Source organism: Podarcis muralis, chromosome 6 (assembly GCF_964188315.1).
Source record: "Podarcis muralis chromosome 6, rPodMur119.hap1.1, whole genome shotgun sequence".
Classification (NCBI taxonomy): domain Eukaryota; kingdom Metazoa; phylum Chordata; class Lepidosauria; order Squamata; family Lacertidae; genus Podarcis; species Podarcis muralis.
This window is the reverse complement of record NC_135660.1, coordinates 63171606-63191267: the sequence shown is the minus strand read 5'-3', so window position 1 is coordinate 63191267 and position 19662 is coordinate 63171606. Positions and strand designations below refer to the sequence as shown.

The 19662-nt window shown below is 41.7% G+C and overlaps 1 protein-coding gene across 3 annotated transcripts in view; it reads left to right on the top strand.

The window, feature by feature from the left end:
- Window positions 1-3863: 3863 nt before the first annotated feature.
- MYOF (myoferlin) overlaps window positions 3864-19662 on the top strand; it is a 78579-nt gene continuing 62780 nt past the window's right edge. For all 3 annotated transcript variants that reach the window (XM_077930441.1, XM_028729777.2, XM_077930440.1), the window contains exons 1-3: window positions 3864-4039; window positions 11217-11272; window positions 13149-13240. In XM_077930441.1, the coding sequence (XP_077786567.1) occupies window positions 3952-4039; window positions 11217-11272; window positions 13149-13240 (236 nt within the window). In that variant the 5' untranslated portion in view covers window positions 3864-3951. The remainder of the gene's footprint in view (window positions 4040-11216; window positions 11273-13148; window positions 13241-19662) is intronic.

The window sequence follows — 19662 nt, the reverse complement described above, 5'->3', positions numbered from 1 at the left end:
CAATGTAGGAACGACTGAGCGGCTTGACGCTCATTAGCTCGTCTGCGAAAGAACACAGCAAAGCAAATAATAATAATAATCGGTGCTTTTTTCTTTAAAAAACCACAAAAAATGTTTAGGGGTACTTTCGTTCTGACTCAAGAAAATCACCATTTTATAGTTCAAATTGGGGAAATAAATACAGTAAATGGACAAAAGTACAAAGATTCACAAAATGTTTAGGGGTATGCGTCCCCCCAGAAAAAAAGCACTGATCAATAATAATAATAATAATAATAATAATAATAATAATAATAATATAATGATAATGATAATAATAATAATAATAATAATAATAATAATAATAATAATAATAATAATAATAGACGGAGCTTCTCTCGAGCAATCTTGACCAGAGACCAGGTTTGCCTTATGGTGCAGATTTTGCTCACTTGGTTACACCGGCATGTGCGAGAGTAAGGGCTGCACGAGGTGTGGGAAGGGCTGTGGATCAATGGCAGAGCCTCCATTTGACATGGAGAAGATTCTGACCCTGGCAACTCCACTTAGAGCTGGTGGAGGGTCCTGTGTGAAATCCCAGACAGCTGCTGCCGGCCTGTGTAGACATTACTGAGATGAATAGACATGCTTCCTATGTGTTTTGGTACCTGAGATTGGAAAATACGAATACGCCCACAAGGCACTAACAAGGTGACACATGTCTCCTCCCAAGGAAGTAACATGGAGTCCAGACTTTTTATGATGGTAAGGATTATAGCCTAAATCCTGTACCGTCATAAAAAGTCTGGACTCCATGTTACTTCCTTGGGAGGAACTCGTGACTCTTGATAGAGCCTGTCAGCAAGTACGGTAACTCTAGTCTGCTGAGAACTACATGGGTGAAAGCTTTCCCCAAGTACCCAGCAGGGGGATTCCACAGTTGTTACAGTCATGGTGGTCACCTTTGTTCTTATAGGGTCACAATGATGGGGTTGCACATGTCTTATGGCACAGATCCTTTCCCCCAACACTGCAGGAGAAGGCTGTAGAGGTGCATCATGAGGGAGGACTTAAGGCTTTCAGCACTTCTGTTGGGATTCCATCCTGTCCTGAGTCTTTACCACATGCCTGAGAGTTGATGACAAGCTTCAGCTTGTCAAGGGAGGGAGGGAAATCCAGCTCTTCCAAGACAGGCAGAATCCGGATGCTATCAGTTGCTGTGTTGGGACTCAGATAGATTGGTAAAGAAAATGTGCTTTATATGCACTGTATATGAATAACACAGTGACACCAGATGGTGCTGTGGAGTCCCATCTTTCTCCATATGTATAAGTTTAGGTAAAGGTAAAGGACCCCTGACAGTTAAGTCCAGTTGTGAACAACTCTGGGGTTGCGGCGCTCATCTTGCTTTACAGGCCGAGGAAGCCGGCTTTTGTCCACTCCGCAGACAGTTTTTCCGGGTCATGTGGCCAGCATGACTAAGCCGCTTCTGGAGAACCAGAGCAGCACACAGAAACACCGTTTACCTTCCCGCCTATTTATTTACTTGCACTTTTTGGGGTGCTTTCGAACTGCTAGGTTGGCAGGAGCTGGGACCGAGCAACGGGAACTCACCCCGTCACGGGGATTCAAACCGCCGACCTCCTGATCAGTAAGCCCAAGAGGCTCAGTGGTTTAGACCAAAGCGCCACCCGCTGTATAAGTTTACAATGCGTTTAACTGAATCGCTTCTTTGACGTGTCTAGATCCAGCCTTGGAGACCATTTTTTTCCAACGAGCACAGTTTTTGATAGTGCTCTGCCCATCTATTAACAGTAGAATCATAGAATTGTAGAGCTGTAAGGTCATCTGGTCTAACTGCTTGGGATGCAGAAATCTCAGTTAAATCCAACCTCTGCTTAAAAACCTCCAAAGAAAGAGTTCACCACCTTCCAAGGGAGTCCGTTCCACTGTCAAACAGCTCTTACTGTCAGAAAGTTTTTGATGTTTAGCCAGAGTCTCCTTTCTTATAACTTGGATGCATTGGTTCAGGTCCTAGCCTTTGGAGCAGGAGAAAACAAACTTGCTGTGTCTTCTATGTATCAGCATCAAAAAAGGCTATTTGTTGCCTTGCAAAAAAAACAACAACAGTTGTTGGGGATTACATAGACATCCTGGCACTGGTAAATTTAGTAAGAAAAGCCTTTATCCTGATTATTATTATATAACTATAATTTAATCTCCGTTTCTGTTGTTAGTGTGTGTGGAATTCTGACATTCAAGAACATGGAGGGATAAATTGGCTGTACTTACCTTGCACAGGTCAATGGACCTTAAAATGCCATTTATTCCAGTGGCCTGACCTGCCATGGCTCTTTTGATTCTCAAGTGATGACTAATTAAATTGAAGGTTACATCCCTTACCTAGAGAGAGACCTGCTAGATTGTAACGTTAAAGTGATGTCTAGAATGTGTAAGATGTTATTGGAATGGGAGACAAAAGATGAACAAGTGAAATCTTCAATGATACATTGGGCAATAGATATCGGTCATAACAAAGAAATGCAGGCATGGGAACAATTATGAAAAATGGATATAAAATTTACAGCATGTTATGGTTTAAGAAAAAATTATATGGACATGTTATAGAGATGGTACCTAACACCTAGGAGACAGGCAAAAATGTGGTGGTCTTGTATTAAGGTTAAAGCTTTCTAGGAAATGATTTATAATGAATTGAAAAAGATGTTTAAGATAACATTTGTTTAAAAATCAGAAGCTTTTTTCTAAGGGATTTTGAGATCAGAATTACCTAAACAATAAAGAAATTTATTTATGTATACAACTACCACTGCAAGAATGATATTTGCCCAAAAATGAAGGAGTAAGAAGTCCCAATGAGAGAAGAATGGTTACAGAAACTAATGGAATATGCAGAAATGGCGAAACTTACCGGAAGAATAAGAAATCAAGATAACAAACTTTGAATAAGGAATGGAAATCGTTTGTTGAATTACAAATTGCAAACAAACTAAGACATTAGCAAGATTATTGTAAAAACTTGCAGTTTCTAAAACATATAGGAAATGGATGAGAAAAGGAATAAATAGAGTTAATTTGGATATGCACGAAAAAAGAAAGAACACATTTATGGAACCACAGAAAGAGGGGGGTGGAAGTTGAAGATTTATATATAAGAATTGTTTCCTTTTTTGCTGAAATGTTTATTTGTTATAAATTAAAATAATATTTATTTATTTAAAAAAGAATGTTCTTTTTTGTTTTCTTTCCTAATATACTGATTGGTGAAAATACATCTACTGTACATAACCATCTTACAAATTTATTTCACAGGTTATTTTTGATCCCTCCAGAAGGGGGCAATCTAAGGCTGTTTTGATTGATTGAAGACTTGGATGAAAAAGAAACAAAAAATTGACAGGAGTATACCGGCTGGTGGCATGTGGAAAGAAGTTCGTTTCAAAAGGGAGAACATTTCTATGTTTTCTTGCAAATGTTATATTAACTTCTTTTCACATCAATAGCAAAACGGGGGGGGGGGGGGGAGTTCTGTGCGTTACATTCATATTTCTTTCCCGACTTTAATTCATATGCAAAATGATTCCCACCTCTTTATCAACCACCGTACTTAGCAAATTCCTTACTTTGCACTGCCAGAATTCACAAGTTGGTACCAGTTTTTTCTAATACCACAAGAATGGGGGGTGTCAGCTTACACAAACCCTCCCCCTACTTAGCCTTTAGTAACTAACTCTCTCTAATACCACAGGGAGTCAGTTTACACAAATCTCTCTCCCCCCCCCCCTTAGCCTTTGGTAACTAAACTCGTCATAGATCCACCCATCAGCTGCACTTTACTGTAACAGAGCCATTTCCAGCCTCCTCCTGCTGGCACTTCAGACTGGAGGCTGCAGAGAGTCTGAAGTACACATTTCTTCGAAAACTGCTGCAGTTTAAAAAACACTGAAAACCATGCTTCGGGTAATTGTGGAATCTGCTTCCAATATCCCTAGACATAAATTCGGAAAACCAGATCCTATCGTGTCCGTTATTTTTAAAGGTAAGGAAAGCTAACTTGTGAAAGATTATTTTAAGCAAGGATGTGTTTTCAATGTGCCAAGATGCCATGATAAAAAGTGTAACAGTTCTGGTAATTTGCAAATGACATACTTCTGAAGAAAGTAGTAACTTTTGTACAACACAGATTTTTTTAAGAACTGGAAAGTGGTAGGGTGGCATTTTGTGGAGCGGCTCTTTCTAAACTTCTGTATAGGCTTGTTGCATCTATGCCCACACATAGATAGAACCCCTTTTTAGTTTGGATTAATGTGTAAGTGAATTTCACGTTAAGGAATTACTTTTTTGCAACAGCAAATAGTGATTTTGGATGTTTAGTTCACATCTTTTTTTTTAATGGAAACACAGATTTCTTTTCCTGTTTGCCTTAAAATAGTTTTAAAAACATTTCGAACATTAATCATCTATGTTGTTAGACTCCTTCCCCTCCTTGGGGGCTTTTTGCTTTTCAGACTTTGTGCTTAGCAAAGTAATAAAAGATGAGGGAGAGAAAAAAGGAAGCTCATTTGTCCGTAAGTGTGAAGCTGACAGATTTATTCCACTTTTCTTTGGTGTTAACTTTGTGGCGAATTTCAGTTTGTGCTACTTCCTATCCTCATAAGTAGATGGTTGTAATGCTGTTATGTTAAGCTGCATATAGAGTCGTTTGCCTGAACACATACATTAAACTAGGGTTGCCATGTTTCAAAAAGTAAAAACCAGGACACCCTGAAAGACATTGTTGAGCTTTTTTCGATTGACTTGCCTAAGATCCAGGACAAAGCACCACCTTTTGGAAATTCCCCCTGATGTCTGCCTTTGGAATCCTGGTAATGTCCGGGAAACTCCGGACGTATGGCTGCCTTACTTGAACAGGACAGCTTAGATATATTATTAGATATATTATTCTTGGATGCCTGTGCTGAACTGAAAAATAGATTGTAAGAGTTTTACTGGATGCAGATAACTGCAGGATACTGAGTTTACAATAGGCTGAGATTATTTAAATAAGGTAATACAGTGCAATAAGGAAATTGGTTTGTACTGTAATACTTGAAAAACTTATTACTGGAATATTTGAATGGCATTGTGGAAAGGTGTGAACCATGGTTTCCTCTACTCCTAGTTGGGTTGGTTTTTGTTTTTGTTTTTAAAGGTTTCTGTCTACTTCAGGCTTCCTCAAACTCGGCCCTCCAGCTGTTTTTGGCCTACAACTCCCATGATCCCTAGCTAGCAGGACCAGTGGTCAGACATGATGGGAATTGTAGTCTCAAAATATCTGGAGGGCCGAGGTTGAGGAAGCCTGGTCTACTTGCCATATTTTAGGATATTCAGCGCAGCCCTTCTGTTCTGCCTTTGCATAAAACTCAAATGGTGGCTTGTAAAACAGGAATTTATGGGTGAATAAATGCAGTAGTTACAAACCAACAGAGCAAGCCTTCTATTCACATTACCATGGGACATAAGGTATACTCTGCTGTTCAGTTATTTCTAAAAGCTCTTTGAAAGCAATAGAAGGGAAATTATTGGTGTTAGGCCTGGGGCTGGTGCAAAATTGCACCATCTATGCGGGTGTGGCTATGGACTGATGTAGTATAGGATGTGGAATGTGCTTCTGCCCTGTTCTTCCCACATCCCTCCCCCCCCCCACTCTGGCTACTCCACCAGCATATCAAGGGTGTTCCACCAGTGTGTTTGTCCTGGTGCATTGCATTTGGTATTCCCCTGGACGATCAAGGCTTCTGCTGAACCCCACAAGTTCTCAACCAGTAGATCTGCAGCATAGGATTACACCCCTAAACTACACTTTTGCAGACCTTTCTTGGTTTTTCCGAGACATCGCTTTGTGAAAAGGCCAAAGGCTGATATATGATATTCATGATTTTTTTGTGATTCATTCATGGTTTACACAGTCCATATTTGAGCTTGCTCAAGGTGTATTTACCTTTTAAAACAAAAACTTAGCGGGCTGGATTTTTGCACGAGGCAGTGTATGGGTAGCTTAATCGTAGGATAGGGGTCAAATGATATATTGCACGTTATCTGTATTTACTATTTTCCCCTCAGCAGTACAAAAAGCAGCTTACCTTGGTGGCAGGGCTGGGAGGGGTGTAGGGTGTGTTAGGTGATAAAAACCGCATGGGGTAAGGATTAAAGCCACCGTCTCTGTCCCAATCTAATTCTCTCTTCTGTCTGCCTGTTGGCCTGCCTAAAAACAGGTGAAAATAAATTCACAGGAACATAAAGAGCTACCCCATACTGAGTCAGACCATTGGTCTATCTGGATTAGTAATGGATGTGGGTGGTGCTGTGGTCTAAAGCACTGAGCCTCTTGGGCTTGTTGATCAGAAGGTTGGTGGTTCGAATTCCCGTGACGGAGTGAGCTCTGTCTCAGCTCCTGCCAACCTAGCAGTTTGAAAGCATGCCAGTGCAAGTAGATAAATAGGTACAGCTGCAGCGGGAAGGTAAATGGTGTTTCCATCCACTCTGGTTTCCGTCACGGTGTTCCGTTGCACCAGAAGTGGTTTAGTCATGCTGGCCACCTGACCCAGAAAGCTGTCTGTGGACAAATGCCAGCTCCCTTGGCCTGAAAGCAGAGATGGGCACCACAACCCCATGGCCATCTTTAACTGGACTCCAGGGGTCCTTTAGCTTTTTCACCTTTACCTAGTAATGACCACACTGACTGGTGTCAGCTCTCCAGGGTTTCAGGTGTGGGACCTTCCCAGCCCCACCTGCAGATGCCTGAGATTGATCCTTAGACCTTCAACATAGAATGCAAATGCCCTAAAGCTGAATCTGCAGCAAAAGATAGAATTTGACCTTTAAAAGGGCCGCTGTCCAGTACGTAATATAGGTTTCATTTTTAAATTACCTTCCTAGCAGTGGTGTAGCAGAGCCTCCACTTCTTCCGTCAAGGTCATCTCTTGAGGCGCCATGTGCAAATCCTCTACATGCCAAATAAGTTTTTTCTCTCGCATACAAATCTACCAAACAAACTAAGCAGGGAAAGACGTACGTTATTTTATCGTGCATGGCTAAGGGTTAAGCCGCCACCTTTTGGTTTATTTTAAAATCCAAAATCCCTTCATTACGGCCAGGCAAAAGGTCACAGAATAGCGAGCAAGCGTTGGAGCCCACCAGAACTCCTCATAAGGCTGAATGTTGAAGTTGGTGTGTGAGCGAGTAAGAGAGACATGGCAGCTTGATATTGCATTGTCTGTATCAGTCACAACTTCAGTTTTGCTCTTTAAACTTAGAAAGAATGTAGCTGTGGGGGGCACGGCTGTGAGGACTGGTTCCTACAACCCCTGGGGTTCTTTGGAAGAGTCACAGAAATTCCACAACGCAAAACTCAATAATTGCTGACATCCTTCTTTGAGAGACCGCTTGTTCCTCAGTTTTACCAATGCGTAGCCCCGGGGAATGGTCTGTGGGGAATGATGGTAGGACCACGGCCCAGCCAACTTCCTGTTTCAAATGAACATGCCACATAATGCCCCAACTTCCTCAGTAGATAAATATATGTAGGAAGGCCTGATTTCCTGAGGGCAGGATTTTTTTTTTTAAAAAAGTTCATTTTAAAGCCTTTGAATCACGTCTTCCTCTCTTCTACTTGAACTTTCCCTTGCATGCTCTAATATAGTTTATATAAAAAACATTTTGAGGCAGTGAATTAGTTGTTATATTTAATTGTGTCTTTTTCACCCTGGTTGAATGCAATGAAAGATAGATATGCAGGTCTTATATTATTTGTCTTCCTCTACAATTCTGTAGCTGAAGTTAGGATACTTAAAATACAGTCACCAAAAATGTGCTGGCATGTTTATGGGTTTTCCAGCATTCTTCAAGCCCACAGCCTTAATGAAGTTGAGCCATATGCATAAAGTCACAGAATGAGAGACTTTAAGGCCTTCTGGGCTCATGGTGGACCAGGCAGATTACTGACTTTCCACATGGAAATTTGAATCCGATTGTTGGAGAAGAAGTTTGGATAAAAGGGCAAAGGTGTATCCTTATGGTTCTTCGCCAAATGTCATTTTCTTCTTGAAAATGTTAAGTGAATAGCTTCAATAGAGAGGGAAAGCAGCAAAGTAGTCCAAAGATGCAGTAATTCTAGAGCCTCTAAGGTCCTGGGATGTGGGTGGTATTTACAGGATCAGAGCCAAACGTAAGTGTGAGTAGAAGCAAGTCAAGAACAAGCAAAGGAGAGAGATTTGGGAACCAGGAGAATATCCTACCAGCAGCAAGCACGGGGATAGGTTGATCAGCAGAATATTTAGAAACAGTATCATCACCATTCCATCTATTTCTGTTTTTCCTATGTCTTTAGAAATTCTTGTTTTTATCTGTAAGCTGCCTTGAAAGGGAAGAAGGTGGGGTATAAATAAATATGTAATAATAATTCTGATATTAAGGCATGAGTGTTGGTGCAGACCAAGAGGGGCATTTCATCTGGGTAGGGGAAGGTTGAATCTCCAAAACTGCCCAATAACCACTGAGCAATAGCCTTGGAATGCTGACTGACTGACAGGGGCAAAACCAGAAAAACTGGTAGGGGGAATGGACTAGAGAATTCTGCAGGGGGTCATGATGGACTGAGTGCAATACTGAAAAGAAACACTTCACATTGGTTAAGGTTCTGTTGAAGGTCCTGCTTGCCCTTCTGACTGCCAGGTGATAATGGCAAATAGGAATATAGGAAGCATATAGGAACATATACTGAGTTAGACCAAATATGTCCATGGAGGTGCAGGTCAATTCTGTGTCCAGAGCAGCGGTCTACCAGCTCCATCTAGTATGCAGGCTGAGACTTTGCCTGCCTGCACACAGTCTTACCATAGTGGTGCATGCCCTGGTTATCTCCCACTTGGACTACTGCAATGCACTCTACGTGGGGCTACCTTTGAAGGTGACTCGGAAACTACAACTAACCCAGAATGCGGCAGCCAGACTGGTGACTGGGGGCGGCCGCCGAGACCATATAACACTGGTCTTGAAAGACCTACATTGGCTCCCAGTACGTTTCCGAGCACAATTCAAAGTGTTGGTGCTGACCTTTAAAGCCCTAAAAGGCCTCGGCCCAGTATACCTGAAGGAGTGTCCCCACCCCCATTGTTCAGCCTGGACATTGAGGTCCTCCTCTGAGGGTCTTCTGCTGGTTCCCTCATTGCGAGAAGTGAAGTTACAGGAAACCAGGCAGAGGGCTTTCTTGGTAGTGGCACCTTCCCTGTGGAACACCCTCTCCTCAGATGTCAAGGAAATAAAGAATTACACAACTTTTAAAAGGTAAAGGTAAAGGTACCCCTGCCCGTACGGGCCAGTCTTGACAGACTCTGGGGTTGTGCGCCCATCTCACTCAAGAGGCCGGGGGCCAGCGCTATCCGGAGACACTTCCGGGTCACGTGGCCAGCGTGACAAAGCTGCATCTGGCGAGCCAGCACAGCACACGGAACGCCGTTTACCTTCCCGCTGGTAAGCGGTCCCTATTTATCTACTTGCACCCGGGGGTGCTTTCGAACTGCTAGGTTGGCAGGCGCTGGGACCGAGCAGCGGGAGTGCACCCCGCCGCAGGGATTCGAACCTCCGACCTTTCGATTGGCAAGCCCTAGGCGCTGAGGCTTTTACCCACAGACATCTAAAGGCAGCCCTGTATCAGGAGGTTTTTAATGTTTGATGCTTTTATTATGTTTTTGGACATGCTGTAAGCCACCCAGAGTGTCTGGGGAAACCCAGCCAGATGTGTGGGGGATAAATAATAATAATAATCCCTATTCAAAGCCACGTGCCCCATTTTTCTTCTGTCAGCAAAGTGTTGTAGTCCCCGCAAGTGTATTTAAAGCAATGACCATTTATCATGCTGACTGAGGCTGACCACAGCTGGAATCTACCAATATATGGAGCACCCCCAACCCTGAATTAGAAGGACGATAACAAAGAATTCTGTATCGCCATGTCCCTTAGCTGCCCTACATAATAAGCCCCTGTCCTTGCCAAAGGAAAATTGCATCCTTGGCTACTGCTGCTTTTTCCATTCATTTCTTCTACATGAAACAATTAGTTTGGACCAATGCCTGATATTACTAAATATATGTTAAAGCACAATGAGCTACAATATCATTCAGTTTAGACTGATAGCATTGTGGTAGATATTTTCCTGTACGAGTTGCAAATTTACAGTTTTTGTGGTTTGGTCTGAGTCATTGTCCTGCATAGTCTTTCTAAAATGATTCCAGTTACAGGAATGTGAGTCACTCCCTGCACAAGGGCTAATTGTCATCACCTCCCCCATATATCCAGCAGAGAACTATCGTGAGTACATCAGAGCTGACTGACTCAGTGTAAGACAGAGAAGGGAAGGGGGAACTTGTTGATTTGTCTTCCTCCTCAACACACAGTGCAATCTTGTTCATGCCGACTTGGAAGTCAGCCCCACTATGTTCAATGGGTCTTCCTCTCTGAGACCCGTGTTAGCCTTAATTCATCATGATCCATTAAGGATTCAGAGATTAAGAACACTGTAATGAAGGGATGGGGACCCTGTGCCCCTCCAGTTGTTGCTGGACTCAGAGTCCCAGCCGCCTCAGCCACTGTGGCTGGTGCTCAGGGAGGTGGGAGTTATAGTTCAACAGTTCCTGAAAGTAAAACTGGATCACTCGGCCACAGTCATAAAAAGACGGCCTTATATCAACTCAGACCATTGGTCTATCTATCTCAGTGTTGTCTCTACGATGATTGACAGCAGCTCTCCAGGGTTTCAGACCAGGAGTCTCTCCCAGCTTATCTGAGATGTCAGAGGTTGAACCCCCTGCAAGGCAGAGGCTCTGTTGCTGAGCTATTGTCCTCCTGCTGCACCATTGTTTGTGGTGAATGAGGTTAAATCAAGGTGTGTCTTAAACAGCGGCTTCACCACAGACACAGCAGAATCTACACTAACAGAAAATATCTGTTTTGAAAGGTGTGGGGGGAGCTGGCAATATAGTTAGGTCAAAACAACTTTATTGGGAGGCAGGTTTATTATGTACACAAGTACAAAACATTCTGTATAGATTAGATACCATGGCCAGCAACCAAATAAATCAAGGCAGCCCTCTTGCATTAAAAAAAATATTATTTTAATATATTGTGATTGCTCTTTCATATATCTTCCAATAAGTAAGCACGTTTTTGTTTATTTCCAGATGAAAAAAAGAAAACAAAGAAAATTGATAGTGAACTCAACCCTGTTTGGAATGAGGTGAGTTTTTTTTTTTTTTTTGGTTCTGTTGTATGTGACAAGGCATAGCATGTGTGACAAAGTTCAGCCCTATTCTCTGTTGCATGACATTATGGAACAAGAAATACACATGTCACAACTGACAGTTCCTGTGATTCTCTGTATCCAGAATCAAAACTTCCAAAGTTCCTGCTAAGGAGAGATGTGCAATATCTGGTACACAGTTTCCCTATTTCACTTTAGTGGGAGAAGTCCTTGTGCAGGTGGAATAACTTTATTGGATGCAACCCTATGCCAAAGTATTTTTTGCTCTATAAGACGCACCAGACCACAAGACGCACCTAGTTTTTGGAGGAGGAAAACAAGAAAAAAAATATTCTGAATCTCAGAAGCCAGAACAGCAAGAGGGATCACTGCACAGTGAAAGCAGCAATCCCTCTTGCTGTTCTGGCTTCTGTGATAGCTGCGCAGCCTCTGCATTCGCTCCATAAGACGCACACACATTTTCCCTTACTTTTTAGGAGGGAAAAAGTGAGTCTTATAGAGCAAAAAATACGGTAACTCCCACTGAATTCAATAGCACCTTTTGCCACATATGAGGACTTAGACCTGCAGCCTGATTTATTCTATCTATGTCTTGTTTCATGGGATTCCAAGTGAGCTTCCATCATGGATCAAGATCACAACTGCTTAGCTTCATTAATGTTGGAGCATTTGGTGTTCCCAGATCATCCACTGCATTGTCTGCATCTCTAAAGACCTGCACAAAGACCTCCCAGTTCATTTCTGAGCACAATTCAAAGTGTTGGTGCTGACCTTTAAAGCCCTAAATGGTCTCGGTCCTGTATACCTGAAGGAGCATCTCCACCCCCATCATTCAGCCAGGACACTGAGGTCCAGCTCCGAGGGCCTTCTGGTGGCTCCCTCCCTGCGAGAAGCCAAGTTACAGGGAACCAGGCAGAGGGCCTTCTTGGTAGTGGCGCCCGCCCTGTGGAACACCCTCCCATCAGATGTCAAGGAAATAAACAACTATCTGACTTTTAGAAGACATCTGAAGGCAGCCCTTTTTAGGGAAGTTTTTAATGTTTTATTGTGCTGTAAATTTTCTGGGTGGGGTATAAATAATTTTTTATTATTGTTGTCGTTGTTGCTTAAAACCTAGTCTAATATCTTGATTTCTGCTTGCTGAACCCCAAACTACACATATTGTAATGCCATATATGAATCTTAAGACCTTGCTCAACAATAGATGTCAAGGTGCCAGCAGAGGATTATTTAAGTCTTTTCCAGACTTTTTGGTTGCTTTTAAAAAAAAAGTAGTAACAACATACTTCGGATGCATGGTAGGGCAGGGCAACACAAGCTTGTGTGTATTCCTCTGCAGCTGGTTCTTGTCACCTTCCTGTCACCTTCCACTTTATAAATTTTAGAAAGATTGCAAAACTCCAGTATACTGGGACAGTTTAGCAAAGGTCAGACAGACTCAGAACTAATAACAGATAAATCAGTGGGGCTTTCTTAGTCATGCCGTAGTGTAGCCCAATCTTGTGCACGTCTACTTGGAAGCTGGTTCCATTGCATTCACTATGCATCTCTTTCGATGGGACGTAGTCATGACTAACCTTTCGTAGATTATCCCATTGCGCACATGGATGTACATTTGTACACCCCCCTGAATATATAGCAGTTACACATTTGATATTGTCTGAACTGGCCTGGAGTTCTACAGGCATTTTCAACCTAGATAGCTACATGCAAATATAGTCTACACTTATCTATTTAATTGTGTTACTGATGAAAAATGTTGATTCCTTAAATCTTTTTTTATTGCCTGTTCATTGCATGGTTGTGTTGTTGTTTCAACTTCTAAGGGTTATCCTAATTTTTTTTTGCGCAGATTCTTGAGTTTGATTTGAAAGGAATCGCTCTGGATATTTCATCAGTCCTGCAGATTATTGTGAAAGATTTCGAAACTATAGGGCAAAACAAGTATGTTGACTTTTTGAAATTTTGAAGGGGAGGGGTATATTTCTTTTACAGTGCAATTTGCTTTGTGCAAAAGGTGTCTTTTAAAAACTAATTGGTATAATTTTGCAGCACTTGTGTATGGTTGGATTTGCTAAATTTAAAGGGCTTCAGACATCTTACTGGACCATTTACTGTTGGCTCTTCTGCCATGTACTTCGGCTAACCTTTCAGCAGTATTTCCGAACTATGGGAAGACAAGATCTCTGTAAACATAATGTTTTCTTATTCAGCATCCCGACAATACGTTGGGTGTTGCACCCAATGTAACAGTGATGGAGCCCACACTAAGAGGGCTTACAATATAATGTCGCAAGGCAACAGTGATGCTGAGAGGTGGCCTCAAGAAAGTATAGGAAGGATGGGTGCGTTCAGGAGAGAGTTAATCTGTAACTGAGAAGTGCCCAGGAAATGAGGCTTGTTCAGGAAAGATTTTGAAGAAGTGAGTTTTGAAGTTGTGGGTGGAGTAGCTGTTCTAATTATAATGCTTTGCAAAAGGCATGGAGCTTGTCAATGTGTGGCAAGAGGGGTTGGTTAGCCTGTGTAATGCCCATTGAAAAGATCTGGAAGAGGGATGAGAAACTGCAATGAGTAGCTTTCTTCTGTATGCTTTGGGTCAGGACTGCAGCTGTGTCCAAGGTATCCAATCAGAGTAGCCCAGGCCATACATCTTATGGATATACTTCAGTGGGATGTTAAACAGCCTAACTGTATGGAGGACTACAGCCACAAACAGCTACCTTTGCAAAGTGTGTTTCCCTGTATTTTCCCTTTGTTGTGGAGATATGCATGGAGATGATGCTGGAGGCGTCACAGATGTGTTTATGCTTGTGATTTTTATCTCTGAATGCCAGCGTAGGTGTGTGAGACAGTTGGATCTAGTCCTTATGGACACACCCTTTCATTTCAGGATGTCAGAAAGGGAAAGCAAAGTTCTTTTAGAACTTTTACATATTGTACAGTTTGCTTTCTGATTCACGGGTAGAAATATTGTTCCTAGGAAATGATTAAAAGTTCACCAAGCAATGTTTATTTTAAAAAACAACAACACTTCCTGCAAACAATTCTTTCTTTCACTCACTTTGCAACACATTTCAAGCAAACTGCATATGCTTTTGCTGCTAGGGAATCAAATCACAAAATTTCTACTTTCTGAAAGAAAAAGGCAATTCCCAGTTACTTAGAGCTTTTAATATCTGGTAACAGACACACAGATTGAAATAATAATGATATGTTTACAGTGTAATTCCTCACATGTCTATTTAGAAATAAGAGCCATTGAATTCAAAGGGGTTACTCTCAGGTAAGTCTATGAGATTTTAACCTCAGGCTCCAATCATAAACACACTAATTAGGGAGTAGGCCTCATGGACCACAGAAGGATTTATTACTGAGTACACTTGCATAGAATTGTGTTGTTAGCCTGAGAGGTAGAATGAGATGAAATTAATCCTGCATTCAGTTCTGAATATTCTGATTATACAAAATTCATGGGACACTGAAAAACCAGCAGGGCAACAAAACTCTAGAGCATCTCATGTACCTGGATAACTAGGGCCAGTCCAAGACATTCTGCTGTCTGCGTTGAAGGACATGGTGATATCCCCAACACCATTCAGTCGAATCTTACTTCAACCGGGCTGGCCTCCACTATCCACAGGATAGCTGCCTCAGTTTGCCTAATGATAGGGCCAATCCCAATTATGTGTACTAAGAAAGTACACTGTAGTTCAAATCTCATGGAATTCTTGGGGTATGTGTTTTCTGGTGAGAGAAACTCAGGCGCAGGCCTCCTGACTATAATAGAATGCTCATGAGATCACAAAAATGGGGTAGATCTTTATCTGTACTCTCAAACAGGTTCAGTCAAGCATCCGTGCTTGGATTCCACGTGATTCTTTCCCCCCTCTAGACCAGATATATCCATTTCTAGACGAAGGGCATGTTTGCAGCTACCCACTTGTTCTGTTTGTGTTTCACATGATGATCCAGTGCTGATCATTACAAATATTGGTTCTCTTATTTATGAGTAGGGAGTTGGCTTCCAGCTTGTCATGCTAAGTAAAAATAATGAGCAAACAAAGAAAACTTCTTGGGAATAAGTAGCTTCTCCCTGCCCACTCAGGCCTCTCATACAACACCTTTCTCTCTTCTTGTAGTAGTAAACCTCTTTTTAAAAAGAAGAATGTGTTGTGCCCTGCATTAAATTGACTTGCTAGAAGTGCTACACTGAGGTGGAGAACTTCAGGCCCAGACTTCTCTACCTGGCCCTCATAAATCTCCTCAGGCAACTCCTCTCACTAGCCCTGCTTCGTGCCCTGAATGTTTTCACCTCACCTGCTTTTGCCTCAGGGCCCTGCATACTACTAGCGTTTGGCCTTTTTTAGGCCATCCAGAAGGGAATGTGGCCCTCAGGCTCTGAAAAAATTCCCCACGCCTGTGCTACATGAATGTTGAGATTGGGGGAACATCTTTTCCTCATGGTCTGTCATAGTTCTTTTTTTACTTGCTCTCTCTGAGCAAAATCTACCAAGATGTTCTCATTCCGGTGGGGCTGGTGCAGAAAAACTTCCTGGTGAAGTTCAAACTGCATTTGTGCCAAAGCAACACAAGTCGAGAAAATTCCTTGCAGAGAAACCCAGGGTGGAAGGAGTGTTCGTGGGTTTTTTTTTGAAGTCTTTACTGAGTTTGCTCTTTGGAGAATAAGCCTGGTAAAAGTTTCCTTGCAGCTGTGTACTGCCAGCAAACTACTCATCGCTGTGGCATGTTTGTCCCAGTATTTAAAGCCAACACAGCCACTTCATATTCCCGCCCCCTGCCCCCTTTTCCTGGAAGCTGAAACATGCTTTGACTTGCAGAAACTTTTATCGTACCTTCAGATCAGAGCAGGCTTAAAGTGCAGGTGCTGTAACAGAAGCTTTACCTCACTGGAAAAGTAATTTTAAAAGCCCTGACTGAAAAATGTTAACATGCGTGATACAAAAGTTGCTGAAGGTCCAGCTCACGTGACGATTTGCACAGCTAAGTTTTCCCTTTTAAGGAAAATGGGAGAGAGGATGGAGGGGGGGGGCACACATCTGCTTTCTGTTATGTTAGCTTCCACTTTGAAGTCTGTCATTTAGCTAAAGCAGCTTCTTATTCTTTTATTTTACATGTAAAAAAGAAATATAAAAGATTATATTTCTATTTCTATTCTATACTATGCTAGTGCATAGTATAGAATAGAAGTTCATGCTACAGAAAGGAAGTTGCACCAAAAATTTGTGTCACGTGGTTTTATTCCATAAGTGGGAGGAGAAATGAACAATTGTACATATTTTTCCAGACACTGAATGGTTGGTAGCTCAGTAACAGAAGAGAAAAGTGGTAGGTCAGACTTTTACTCAAGAAAACAGTTATTTCTTCACAGTGAGGAATGTAAATTTACAGCTAACTTCTCCAGCTCTGGTCCTCTGCATGTTTAGTCCAAAGTAAGTCCAGCATTTAATAGGATTGATTCCCAGGAAACTGCTCATAAGCTTGTAGTCTTAGATTTGTAAATGAAACTATTCAAATAATTTTCAGTTCCTCATCCCATCCCTTACTACATACCATATTTTAAAGCACATTGCTTCCCTCAAGCAGCTATGTCAGGTGATGTCTGTCTCTCTGGAAATATGAGTAGCTGCTTGGTAAGAGTGTTAAAGATGTGCTCAGCCTTTATATTTCTAAATAAATACAATATACCAACAAGCCTCCAGAGAGCTACACCCAAAGAAAACCAAACCTGGGTAAGCACATAACTTTTCACTAGCCTGAGAAATGGTGTGTGAAACACCACTTGAATTTTCACCTGTGTTGAAAGTAGTAGAGATTCTGTGCTGTCTGCAATCCTATGAGAAATTTTGTTAGGATATATCCTGACCCATTTAATGTTGGAGGAGGTAGAGGAAAAAGTTGCCACTCAACAACCTTAGGCAATAGGAGTTTATGCATCTTGGTTTAGGGATGCCCCCAGTTTAGATTTTATCTGCTTTAAATGAAGGAAATCCTGTGTGAATTGGCGAGGGGGGTCTCATAAAACGAACATTGCAAATGCCACTTACAGGCAGCACTTTGTGCTGAGGTTCACCCCCACTTCTTCAATTTGCTTTGACATAATTGTTCTATTGTTATCCCTAACAATTGTTTGGCAGGGGGTTGGACTCGATGGCCCTTGTGGTCTCTTCCAACTCTATGATTCTATGAATTGTTCGAAAATGCAACTATTTTGGTAGACCAAACCAACCAACCAACCAACCAACCAACCAACAAACTAACTAAACAATAACCCAGTCTGGAGATAAATCAGTCCTGGCCTTGCATCTTGTGGGATCATCCACATAACCTCGCCTAGTGAATGAAGTCACAGGGCAAAAGGAAAACAAACTGATTGTCAGGAAGGAAAATTGGTTAGAAGTTACTTGGCACGAAGGTTGCTTAAGTCCCATTAGTGTCCAACAAAATCAGTGGCAGCAAAGGGACAGGTTGCAATGCATGTAATGTATAATTCAGAATATGATCTGTAGGGACAATAGTACTCAACAAGGGAGGAGTTTGTTATTATCTGTGATGCCTAGAGAGAAGGATTATGCATGTTAGATAAGAGCATTAAAGTAATCAATCCTTCAGTCATGAAAGCAATTTCCCTAAAGACAGCTGTTGAGACTTGGGCTGTGTACACACCATACATTCAAAGCACATGACATGCCAAAAGAATGCTGGGAAGTCCAGTTTGTTAAGGGCACTGGGAATTATAGTTCTTAGAGGGGTGAGCTACAGTTTCAGAAATTCTGGGAGGCGGGGAGAATCACATGCTTTAAATGTGTGGTGTGCATGCAGCCTAATGGACACAGATGCAACTTTGGAATGGAAAATGTTGTTGAAATGAATATTCTAAACACAGCTGCTCTTGGAGCCCTAAAGTGTGTGGTGGAAAAATGGGGGTGGCTATAGTTATCTAGGAAGGCTCCTTTGTATAAGCTTTCTTTCTTTCTTTCTTTCTTTCTTTCTTTCTTTCTTTCTTTCTTTCTTTCTTTTTCTTTCTTTTTCTTTCTTTTAAAATACAGCCTTTAAGAAACACAATGTCCTTAGCTCTAAATTAACACTATAAAATAGAATGTGCAAGTGAGCTTCTGTTCTGCAATTAGAGGCAATTTATAGATAAGCCCACACAAATGTATAATGCAAAACGAGTCAGCTGAATCCAGGGAGAACCCAAAACTCTTGCAAACTTTTTTCACAGCCTTGTGTACAGTAGTGTGATAAGAGCTGGCAGGAATGTGCATGTTCAAGGAGCTTCCAACAGACTTGTCCAAAAATGGAAGCTGTGGTTCCAACCCTGAAAAAGAGGAAGTGAGATGCACAACAGGCTTCCGAAGCATACAGAAATAGATGGAAACCCAGAATAGAATTTCTCTTCCCAAGGCAACCATCCCGGTGAAGCCCTCACCCCCACTTAGGACCAGCTGAGATGCCCACTTTACTACACAAAGGAGGAGAAGCTGGAAGGGTAAAACTGGTCGCCATGCAACCTGGAACCTGCCTTTTCCACACACACCTCTCCGATGGTCCTTGTGCTTGCATTGTTGGAGAAATTGGCCAGTCTGAAATCTCTGCTTTGTCACTTCTTCCTTCATGTGCCTCAGCAAGAGGATGATGTGGAGATCGAGAGCTGTGGGCCTGTAATTCTTCTTGTACAAATGCAGTGGTACAAATGCAGCTTGAAGTGTTCCCCCCTCCCCCCCACCCAAATTAAAAGCAGTTACCTATGTCACTTCTGTGTCTGAGAATACAAGCAGGCTTCTGTAAGGAAATGTCTTTAAACAAAGATAATGGAAATGAAGCTGTCTCATCTTGTTGACAGTGTGGGCAACCACACCCTTGTACCTTATGACAGCCGTGTAAGAACAGATTTACAGTCAGGATGGTTTTGAAATTTTCCAACTTTCAATACCATTTCCTCATAGTGTGAGGGACTTTCTAACCAAATTACACTTAAGAAATGAATTGAATGCCGCCTCCATTTTCAGTGACGTTTAAAATTATGGGGACAACAGTTTCAGCAATATATGAAGTGCCGTCTTAATTTGCAACTGGAAACAAAACAATAATTCTTTTGTACAGATAAAAGCTGCTAAACTCAGCCCAGTATCTCCCAGCACCTTGTTAATATCTCATATGCATTTGAATGCAAAAACCAGAAACTTAACAAATTGTGATTATTATTATTTTTTAAATAATATTTTTATTAGTTTTCAATTACAACAATCCAATAAAACCTCATTATAACAATGCAAAATCATAATACAATTAATAATACCAATCATTGAGATGCCAAATTATGCAATTTAAGTGACCCACCGCGT